This window comes from Ursus maritimus, unplaced genomic scaffold (genome assembly GCF_017311325.1).
Source record: "Ursus maritimus isolate PB19 unplaced genomic scaffold, ASM1731132v1 scaffold_23, whole genome shotgun sequence".
Lineage (NCBI taxonomy): Eukaryota > Metazoa > Chordata > Mammalia > Carnivora > Ursidae > Ursus > Ursus maritimus.
Genome location: NW_024424786.1, coordinates 18387617 through 18399308, shown reverse-complemented (window position 1 = coordinate 18399308; position 11692 = coordinate 18387617). Strand labels below are relative to the sequence as shown.

General features: G+C 48.2%; 1 protein-coding gene across 2 annotated transcripts in view; it reads right to left on the bottom strand.

The window, feature by feature from the left end:
- Positions 1–3207: 3207 nt before the first annotated feature.
- The window catches only part of RCN1 (reticulocalbin 1), a 12413-nt gene continuing 3928 nt past the window's right edge, over positions 3208–11692 (bottom strand). The window contains exons 2-7 of one of the 2 annotated variants that reach the window (XM_040638915.1): positions 11003–11196; positions 9750–9928; positions 7991–8051; positions 5231–5430; positions 4225–4347; positions 3208–3432 (exon numbers count right to left, since the gene is read on the bottom strand). In XM_040638915.1, coding sequence (XP_040494849.1) covers positions 4240–4347; positions 5231–5430; positions 7991–8051; positions 9750–9928; positions 11003–11196 — 742 coding nt within the window. In that variant the 3' untranslated portion in view covers positions 3208–3432; positions 4225–4239. Of the gene's footprint in view, positions 4348–5230; positions 5431–7990; positions 8052–9749; positions 9929–11002; positions 11197–11692 lie in introns of both variants that reach the window. The other variant, XM_040638914.1, reaches the window with a different exon arrangement.

The window sequence follows — 11692 nt, the reverse complement described above, 5'->3', positions numbered from 1 at the left end:
CATCCGAGACACCTGGATTTGTATCCTGGCCCTGCCGTTTCTAACTAGAACACTCTCTGACGCTGTCAGGAGTGACCACACTGGCTAGCCTGTGTTTGACCCCCACACTGCTGAACGCCCACAGCACAGCTGCCGTGGATGACTGGCCTGGAGTGGACTCTTCAGACCACTGAGGTGGTCGGGTTGTTTGTTCCCACAGCACAGCCTCGTGTATCCCTCTTCCCTACGAGCACCAACCTCACAGGTTGTCGTGAGGGTTCCAGGAGAAGTGTGTGTGAGAACTTGGCGGCCATTAGCGTAAGAGAAGAGAAATGCTACGTGCTCCCGTGACACCAGCACCTCCAAGACAGGAAAGTAACCAAGCCTTACATTCATTTTCTTTCCCGTGCCTCAGTGGTGAGTTGCACACTATTTTCTACCTTTTTTTTTTTTTTAAGATTTATTTATTTACTTGAGAGAGAGCATGAGTTGGGGAAGGAGCAGAGGCAGAGGGAGAGAGAGATTCCTCAAGCAGACTCCCCACTGAGCACGGAGCCCCACGTGGGGTTCGATCTCTCTACCCTGAGATCATGACCTGAGCCAAAGTCAAAAGTCTGATGCTTAACCGACTGAGCCACCCAGGCGCCCCTGTTTTCTATTTTCTATGAGAAAAATGACAGAGGCACTGAAAACACAGGGGATGGTGGGATGCCTTATACCTAGGGTGCATTGAGCCAGCCTCAGACTCTGGAACGGACCCGAATTGAGAGTGCGGTTGGATTCTGTGCAAAGGGCTCCAAGTTCATGTAAATCGTGGGAGTTTAAGTACTGATGACAGAATCTTTCCACTGCCCACGTTTTTAATACTTGAGGGTGAGCCAAAGCGGTGAACATTACAGCACTCATTGGTTTTTAGTGGGAAATTCTAGCATTATAAACTTGTTTTAAGATTTCAGAGAGAGCCAAATCTTAGCTGCATATACTTGGGAGGAAGCCAGATTTTATTATAAAAGTGGCAAAATCAATTTAGAAGAACTTTTAAAAACATCCAGTCAGCCATCCACCACTTAACTCACAAGATGTTTTTGCTGGGCAGCTAACAAGGAGCCACGTCGCTCTCGTTTGCTGGGCACTTCTGAGCAGAGAGGATTCATGCCTTTGCTAACAAGACACGACTACAGTAATCCAAGCAGGTGAAGAAAACCTTCAGGTGTGGCTGATTTTCTAGCTACATTTTTTGTTACACTCGAATTCATTCAAAAACCTATAGTAAGAGACAAGAGGTAAGAAATGTGTGTTCATGTTTTGCTTGGACAGATTTTGGCTCCTAGCAATTAATGCTTTCAGTCACATTAAGCATATAAATAATGCTTTGTGACATTACAGTATTTCCCATTACAGATCAATTTTGTAGCATTTGTCCATAATCCGACTTGAAATGTTACCTAGAAACAAAATATGTTTTCCTTGAAACAGTCAGACCCTATTAGAAATCTAAGGCTTTACAAATCACCATGTTAACAGTTATGTCCCCTAGCTAAGGGTTTCTTTCTTTAAATAGTGTTAAATTCAGCCCCAGAAGCACTAGTCTCTGTGAGGGTTCTCTTCTTATGTGCACTGACTTGAAAGGAAAAATTTAGTGCTCAAAATACATTTAACATCTTACCATGCATAACTTAGTAAATCAACCAGCATTCCTTTTTTGGAGTAAGAATAATGTTAGCACCTTTTACAAGTGTTATGCTCCTAATTAGGTTACAAGATATTATTTTCTCATTTTTCAAAAAACAGGTTTTCATTGCTTAAAAAGAAAAAGAGCCTCTTCCTGGGTAAGAGGAGTTATTCTCATTCCCTAACCATAATAATCATACACCATGGTTGAGCAAGGAAATAAAGGGAACATAGATCAGATCTGAAGGTTGGAGCAGTAAAACAGGGCTACCAGTAGAGATTTGGGGCCAGGAGCACCTGGATTTGATTCCAGCCCTGCCATTTCATCACTGTGGAGTCAGGCAAATTACCTAATTTCTCATTCAGCAAATGTGAGCTATTTTAAATTATTTACACCCTTTTAATTTTTCCCCCTGAAGAACATTCTCTTTGATGAAAGCTAACCACTCCCATTCATTCAGCAGATAATTGCGGAGTGCTTATTGTAGACCAGGCTGTCCTGCTGTCGGTCCTGGGCAACAGCGGTAGATAGGACCGAGCAGACCGCGACTCTCGCACTGCAGCTTGGGCAGCACGGACGGTGTCCAACAAGAGCACATCAGGCGGTTCGGCTGGCTGCGGGTGGCCCCAAAGACAGGTGTGCCGCCTAACCCTGGAACCTGTGAATGTGACCTTCCTCGGAAAAATAGTCTTTGCAGACTTAAGTAGGATCTCGAGATGGGATCATCCTGGATTATCAAGGTGGGCCCTAAGTCCAATGACAAGGGTCCTTGTAAGTCACACAGAGAGGAAGGAAAGAGGCAGAGAATGGAGTTGTGAGCCACAGCCAAGGGACACTTGGGGCCACCAGAATCTGGAAGCAGCAGGGATCCTTCCCTAGAGCTCCGGAGGAGTGCAGCCCTGCCAACAGCTTTATTTCAGGAACTGTGAAAGACTTAAGTTTCTGCTGTTGTAAGCCTCCCTCTTTGTGGTAATGTGTACATCAACCCCAGGAAACAATGGCTTAAAATGTACCAAGAAGAGAATAAAACAGGGACATGAGACAAAATATAAACAGAACTCAGATGGGACCACCGTAAATGTTGGGAGTGTGGAAGGCCCCACTGTGGTGGTACCGTCTGAGTTCCCTGAGGACGTGGGAGATGCGGGTTGTGAATCTGAGGGGCAGCAAGTGCAAAGGGCCCAACCTGGGAATGAACTTGGTGTGTCGGAGGACCAGAAAGTCAATGGCTCTGGGAGGTGGAGGGGACAGTGGTAGGGAGATGCCGACGCAGGAAGGGAACAAAGGTCCTGTCGGGCCTTGTAGGCCTTGAAACCTGTCTCCGAGAGACTTAAGAGTTACAAGGACTCGCAGATGCCCTTACTAGCAGAGAAAGAAGTTATGCATTTGTTACGTAGGTAAGTGTGAGCAAATTCTAAACATTTCAGTAACCGGATTAAAAGCCCAGAGCCTTTATCATCTTACTCATGCAATCCCATCCCACTGCTAATTCTATCTGAACAAGAATGTCACGAACAGTACATGTGAGGTCAAACACCACAGGACACAGCAGAAAATCCGCAGTGGGATCCTTTATTTTGTTCACTGTTTGTGAGGTGAAATTTCAACCCGTAAGAGTTGTTTCTACCAGTTCAGCCAATGGCTTGAACATCACCTTGTCCTAATTCTCCGGTATAGCAGTCCTCAGGGCAGGTCCAAGGGTCGCAGATTCCCCGGGACCAGATGGAGCGGGTTCCAGGGCTCCACACCACCGGCTTCCCCAGGATCCCACTGCCTCATTCCTATTGGTGATCAGCGAGGAAACGGCTTGTTATTATTGTTGACTTTTTCAAAGATCAGACCTGCCTCATTTACATGTCAAGAAAATGTTCTCAAGTATAATAAAGTGTTTATCATTTTCCTAGAGTTCTTCGAATGCCTGACATTCATTTCTTCCCTACCTCTAAAATTCCTTTCCTTTTCACATTGTCTTTCTTGATTGCTTCTTATTGTAAAAGCAAAAAACACAAAGATAGGGATTTGTTGTGCACATTAGCAGGTCTGTACAGAAAAATGCACAGAGGTTTTATATAGCATTTACAGTGACAGAGTATAAAGTCAAGAAGGAAGAATCTGGAATATTAGATGTGCTCTGGAATAAGCCTACATAGGATACCACTGTAGCTCCATCAGACGTTTCTCTCACCGACTATTCAACAGTGGCAAATCTAAAAAATGTGCAGTTAAAATACACAGCAGTTGCTCCATATACTGCCCCCCCAACTTCTGAATATAGGGGTCTTTCACATTTTCTTCCCCTTTCGTTTATGTTTAATGGAAAAAGCTAAAAAATCATGTTTTAGCATATATCCCCATACAGTGTGGCGATTTACCAAGATTTTAATGTGTTTGGAGAAGCCTTACTGAAAGATAGCGACGACTATCTTCCAGTAAACAGTGAGTGAAAAATAATTTTGACCCCAATCCGAGGTTAGAAACTTGCTTTTTGGGGGTCCACAACTGCTGTAAATGAGACAACTGTAGCAACCATCCAAGACAGTAAAAGAAAGCCCGTGACAGCCTGCTGTATGCACCGTGCGGAGGAGGTATCAAAGTTCATCGTGATTTTTTGTGAGATCTTCCCCGTAATTGGTAGCTTGGCTTCCGACAAACATGTTCCAGTTCTCCAGTATCTCCTCTTTCGTTAGCTTTTCATCCTGCAAGAGAGAGGAAAGGCCTCTGTCACAGAAGTTCTGGTAGCCCTGAGCAACTGTTCCGCGTCAAGCTCCCTTCACTTCGTGGATTCTCAACATCTGAAATAGCGAACGTCCTAATGAAGAAGCTGCGAGGCACCCCCTTCTACCATCACTGCCCTGCAAAACCAAAGCACACAGCCCCCCGGCTTAAAAGCTGCGCTAAAGCGTATCAGGCAAGGCCTCAGGGGATCCCGAAGCTGGAATCCAGTTATATCCACAAGCAGTGCTGGCTTCCCCAGAACAGGCCCTGAAGAATTCCAGTCCCCTTTGATGGCCTGACTGCAAAACTCTCCTGTCTCCCAAGAACGTGGAGCAGTGATCAAACTGGGAAGAGGCAGGACTTCTTTCTAACTCTTGTTTATTGATGTGGATATTTACCAGATACTGAAGCACCGGGTATCCGAGCCAGCGGGACGAGCTTGCCTGAGGAGGCCTGGGATGTCGTGGGATGGGCATCCCTGTGCCTGACACATTACAGCTGTCTGAGAAGTACCTGCTGACTGACTGACTGACTGACCAAACCCGTTCTGGGGCAACTCCTCTGAAATCCACGCCCGGCCCACAGCAAAGTTACCGTTTCTGCAATCCTAGGAGGTGGAGGGAATTAAGTGTGTGGCCCTTAGCGGACCATGCAGGGATGTCTGGGCCCCTAGTCAGAGTTCACTGTGGGTTACCACGGTATTGGCTTAGTTCACAAGTCTCTACTGTAGGGCAAGAAGGAGGGACGTCGATAAGGACGCGGCCGCGTGGGCCACGGGCCAATGCTATCACCAAAGCAGCAAACAGAATCAATCTTGTGTAAACTGTCTCCCTTCAAGGAACGATTCCAGGAGAACGTGAATACCTTGTTTTTGTCTGACTCATACACCAGGTGCCTGGCCTCGGCCTGAGCGTGGTCATAGTCTTGAGGGAGGATCCAGTGGCGAATCTCATCTTTGTCCAGCTTCCCGTCCTTGTTCAGGTCCCGGAACTCAGTGAACTGCTCCCGTTCTGACAAAACCCAGTCTGGCTCAGGGCCGTTCTCCTCGTGGGAAAACATATCCGCTAGAAGGGAAGGTGGTTCTTGGTTATGAAGACAAGCGGAAGGTAAGTCAAGGAAAACCTGACTTCCTGAGTTTCTGGAAAGATGACGACCCATCAGGAGCCCTAACCCAAATGTCTGGTGGATAATGACGCAGGGATTTAGCCACTCTGCAGGCTGCCTCATGGAACAGAAAGAACGGAGCTCAGGAGCCAGAAGATGAGTCCTAGCTCATGACTTAGTGCAGTGACTGGGATTATGTTACTTAATTCAGTGAGTAAATCTTAAGTTGTCTTGTCTGTTTTATGGAGGTGCTAATTTATAAATCACAGAGTTATTATGAAGATTAAATGGATACTTAGTGAAAAAAACTACAACCCAAACCGGCACCATCTAGGTGAAAAACCAGTAATAAGGATCGACATCAAGCACTTCCTACAGTCCAGATGTTATATATAAAATACTTTACATACGCTTTTTTCATTTAACTTTCATAATAATCCCAAGAAGTAGGTACTGTTAGTAGTCCCATTTTATAGATGAAAACACTGAGGCATAGCCTTAGGCCAAGGACCCACAGCAAGTTTGGGCTCGAGGCTGCACGGGAACAGGGCCCCTCTGCTTCTAGCCCTGGTAACCACTTATTCCTAGTTGTTCTGTATCACTTCCGAAGGGCTTCCCCATAGATCATTTTATTTCATCGTTATAACAACTCTGTAAGATGAATTATTATCCTTATCTTAAAATGACCGGGACAGGAAAAAGTTGGCAAAGTTTAGATGCACTGTTTGCTAAGTCACTAGATCCCCTTGGAAAAGACAGATACCCTGTGGGCAGTTTTCTCTTTAATGGAAACACAGCTTGGAAATGCCAGGTGGTAGAGAGAGCGGGTAGTGAATGGAGGAAAAGGAGAGGCAAGACCCTTGGTTCCGCCACAAGGCGGAGCCACACCTGACACTTGCAGACTGGTTTCAAGCAAGGGCTGTCCCATTTATTAGCTAACTTGGGCTTCATCGAATCCCGCAAGTGTGCGTGCTGTGTATTCCCATTTTCCGGGTGAGGAAACTGAGGCTTTTATCATGATGGAGTGACTCCCACAGGATCGCACAGCTAGTAAGTGGAGAAGCCAGGACTCCCAAGTCCAGGGCTCTTCCCACCGCACTTAGCACCACTGGCTTTCCGCTCGCTCCCAGCAGAAAAGACGGCCGCTCTGTAAATGAGGTCACTTGCTGGACAAGTCCACACGTCGAGCCTCTCTGACGGCAAGCCGCTCGGAACTGGATTCTCAAGCACCATGCCCCGCACCTCCCTCCCTCCGTGGTGTAAAGAACGGAGTGTTTCCTTAAGGCAAAGCCACTCAGAGTTTTGCCCTTGACTTTGCACCGTTTCAATGCAAGAGTTCAGGAGGGCCAAGAAGAGCACACACTTTTAATCAAAAGTGCTACATGGCTTGTTTCAGTCCGTCAGCTTTCGGTCTAATTCCATCACCACTGTCAAGGTGAGGCGTCCGCAGCTCTGGACCGTCCCTCGCACGCACACGGGGCGCGCACCGACGAGGGGCCTGACAGCATGTTATTCCCCGAAGGCAGTGCCGCCGAGATCACTTTAATTACTACGGTGAGAGCTACCTGTCCGTTACCACCCACCCGAAGACAGACGGCACTCGGGCCTTCAGATCCAATATAATTTCCCCTGATGAGAAGAAACTTTGCTCTTCGTGACCGCAGGCGTGGGCTGGCAAGGGAACGCAGCCACGGACCAGCGACCGACGGCGACGCGCGCTTCAGTTTTACGGAGGTAATTAACCGCCTCTATTAACTGTGGTACAGAAAGTATATGCACCCCACCCCTCAAGTGACTTTCCAGCTTTTACTTCATCGACACTTGGGAGCAGACGCGCTGCCAGGAGAAGGCACCGCTGTTGGGAGCCACGTACCAGAGCACCCGAGTGACCGCGGTGAGGGTCAAACGGAAATTTCCAAGTGGCCGGCCCCAGTCCTTTCTGCTGCGAGGCCTACCGGGCTGCTCGGAAGGGCTCTAACTGGCAAGGCGGCTTCTGACCCAGCTGCACGAATCTGACTCCCGCTCCACCAGGTACTGAAAACCCACTTCTCGATGCTTGAGTGGAGCCCATCAGAACGCACTGTGAGGTGCGGTACTCCCAGTGAAAGCATCAAAAAGCAGAGGCACAAACCGGCTCATCACTGTCCAAGGAGTCACCTCTCTGAGAAGGAGGGCCTTTCTGCAGATGCCTGGGCACGTAAACAGTCGCGTCCATCACAGCTCCATCTGTTCAGTGCTTTGAGGCCCATTACGCAAAGGTAAAACTAGACAGTGGGGTGCGGGGCACCTCTCAGAGCCATGGGGCCCCCTGTTGGCCGCTGTGTGAGGTCTCATCAGTGCCTCCCTGATACTGTACCCTGGGGCTGGGGGGTCAAGTCCCTCCCCAGTGGGAGGGCATAGGAGTGACAACTTCAGACATGCAGCTGTTGCTAAAAGTCGTCTGCGGAAAGGAGCTCGACAAGTGGGTGGAGGAATGTTGCCCCGTTGGGGCGGCCGAGCAAGACTCCAGGCCACACTCACCAATATACTCGTCCTGATCCACAAACCCGTCCCCATTCTTGTCGATGTCTTCCAGGGTTTCCTAGGAAGCAAAGGGGAAATAGAGAAGGCAAGATGGCGCCATGCTCTAAGTAAATCTGAGAATTTTACCTACTGTCCTCTGTCTGGCTTTTATGGCTCAAAAATGCTCGGAAACTTTTGGCTTATCTCCTTACCTCTCTGGGCATTAGTTTCTAATCTGTAAAAAAATAGGCAGTGGCTTCTGTTCCTCCTCCCCCTTCCCCCAATTTTAAGAGCAGAACACTCTCTTCAAATGCAAATGTCAGTAAAAGCCCAGAGGGACTCTGATTTTATCAAGAAGCCGGCCAGGCCAACCATGTCCACCATCCAGCCAGATCATCCCCTGCGGTACCTGTGAGGAACCCAGCTTGAGAACCACTGGACTGGGTAATCACAAAAAATAGATTCCAGGGCGGAGTGGACGATGAACACTAATGATATGAAATATGAAAACAATGGACAATTAAAAATAAAAGTATATCGGACTTTGGACCTATATGTTCTGCACTTAGTGCATTTGACTTCTTAATGAGGTTTCTTGCTAGGGTGAGTAATTAAAGAATTTGCTTTGTCACAGCAACTCAGAGGATCCTGGGCTGAAGCACAAGGCCGACCCGAGGGCAGAGAGCCAATCCAGAGGCACGTAATGCACTTGTGGACAATTGCCCCATCGTCATCGTCCTCTGGCAAAGCGGCCGTCACTACATGGATGGTGGGTGGTAAAAAGAAAGGATTCTTAAGAGCCACTGCCCAGTCCTCGGTGTCACGGTGATCACAACAGTGAAGCATGAGGCAAGAGTGGGCCCCATCCACCAATGGGGCAGCTACAATAGTCCAGAGCTGATTATGAACTAAAACTTTAGCCACTTGTTTCCCAGCATGGAAGCAGTTAGAACTGGCCAGGGGCACCTGCCCAGGAACTAGATGATGGCATTTATTTTACTGTCATGGAAAATGAAGACGTTTGGGACCCCACCAGACACTATGGAACGCACAGCCATCCCTCAGAGCCTCAGTCAGACCCAGGCACCCTCCCCCAAGCGTCCTTCCTAAGAGGAGCGTCCTTCCTGTCAGTTTTACTTTAAGTCCCCCTATGGTTTAACAATCACACATTCCCTTTCAGAGTCTCTCTCTAGTTCCCACAAGGCTGCAAAATGGGACAGAGACTAGCTAGTGGGTCACTGAACCCATCTGCTCTTTCTCGGCACACATCTAAACTGTATTTCCCAGCCTCGTCCTATCTAGAAGGAGCCCGTGGAAGGTAGAGGAAGGGATGATTCATTTCTTGGCCAGAACAGGAAGGGCAGACTGTTGCCTTCTCTTCATTCCTTTCTTTTCCTCTGTCTCCCAGCTGGTTGTTGCCAGGATGACCTGGAAGCCACAAGATGGTACAGCACAAGCTGTAAGTCGCCTGGGTACCTGAGAGTACTCGAAGAAGGGCCCAGAAGGCCCACCTGACTCGGACCATCTGCACTGGACTTGGTAAAAGCAAAAATCCGCTTTGTTTCCCATGACCGGGGTTGGGACTGTTTGTTACAGCAGCTAGCCTGCCCTGACCCATCTATTGGGTAGACAAGTATTCTTGTTCTCCACTTCCTGTCAGGGTGAGTTTTCCAATACCCGTCAGGCTGAAGAATGCTCTCTCTTTGCAAGAAGGGACAAGACTTCGTACAGATTTCGCTCTGGTCCTTCCCCAGCTCAGGCTCTTGAATGATCTTACCAAAACCACAATTTCCTTCATATGCTCAAACTCCTCAGGATGCAGAAAGGCGGTGAACTCCTCCCGAGTGGCCGTCTGGTCACCGTCGAGGTCTGCAGCCTTGAACCTTCTCTCGTCGCGGGGCAGCATCTTTTTAAAGGTGTGATGATCCGAAGTATCCTGAAACTCTGCGGGGTTTCCTGCAGGATGTGTGCAGAAATGTCTGAATGGGGCTGCTGCAGAAAGCATTTCCTTCCAGATCACTCATCCTTCATGCCCAAATGGTACACACAGGACAAAAGGTCCTGAGCCACTGAGTTCTTTGAAACATTTCAGAATGCCTTTAGTATCTGTCCCTTCATTTCCCCCCGCCCCCACAATCCAGGCCCTAACAGCTTATTGAGGGCATTATAGCAAGCGGTTAAGAGTGCTGGCTTTCGGTCACATGGTCATACTTTTCTTTGCAGAACGCTGCTTTCATATCATTCTTTGATCTAGAACATACACAGGCTCCCCAGTACCCACAACATTCTGCCTAAATGTTTCTGCCTGGCTTTTAAGATCTCCCTTAACCCAGCCAAGAGCGCTAGACCTGTGTGCTAGCTCTCTCTCCCATGCACCCAATGGGGCTACAGCCTGTGCTTTGCACACATCCCTCTATCATTCCCCACTAACAAGCATGTCTTCTATCCAAACCCTGTCCACTGCTGAATGCACTCCTGCCCCTTTGCTTCTCCGGCTGACCCACCTTCCCCTCTTGTCTCTATCTCTCCAAATATATATCCGTTTTTCAAGGCCCAACTCCCAGACCACCCTCCATCAGGAAGCCTTCTTTGACTGTTCCAGCCCACTCGGGTCTTTGCTGTCTGAAACCTGGCAGCATTTTGAAACTGTACACACTTCATCTCTGCTCTGTTCTCTTTGTGCCTCCAAGATTGTAAGCTCAGATTGGGCAGCAACCTAAGTCACATCTCACGACCCTGAGATGATGGCCTGAGCCCAAATCAAGAATCAGATGCTTAACCAACGGAGCCACCCAGGCTAAGTCACTTTTTATTGGACCGTGGACCCCTCCCACTACTCACCACCTACAGCTTCACTCCGAGTAAGCAGCTCTGTACATTCTTAGTAAGGGGACGTTACCCAAGCAAGTTCGACTTAGGGGGTTGTGACATCTCCCCGAGGCAGGAGATGTGTCGAGAGAGAAGAGAGGCTCACACCAGGAGCCTGTTAGGAGGGCCCCGGCTATGCAAGCACTCGGGCGGCACTCTTACCTAGGTAGTAACCATAGGTGGCTTGTTTGTATTCTTCCCAGGAAATTTTATCATCTTTGTCCCGATCATAATCCTTCCAGACTTTGGCGACATTATCGTAGATGTATCTTTTCTGCACTCGTTTGATCCAGGTTTTCAGCTCCTCAGTGGTAACAAAGCTGTCCCCATCACTGTCAATTCGATCGACAATCTTCCTGTAGTTAAAAAACAAAAAACAAAAAAACAAAATGCACAAGGCTATTATCAAGGCTTGTGTGATCCCGATCCAGAAAAAGATCAAACACGCAGAATCTGAAATGCATAAACAGCTGAAATAAAATCAATGATCCGATCATGCCGGGAAGGATCTTAAAGTTTATCTCTTCTGAAGATAATATGCCTCTCCCCACCCAGTGCCAATGGCAGACACAACCAGTGTGGGCCAGGCCCTCTGTCCTGATAAACCCAGATGTGCTTCAGAATCCTTCTCAACACATCGCTCTGCAGGTGGACGCCCCCAACTGGTCCGAGTTGATTTGTAAGGTGAAACCTGGCAGTCTTCTCCAGGTGCAGTCCTCCCTCGTTTCAGAGCGATGGCACCGAGGCTGAGGGAAACGAGATGACTTTTCCGAGATCACACAGCTCGTATGTGCTATGACCAGGGTAAGAACCCATACCTCCAGGCTCTACGGCCAATGCAAAAAAAAAAAA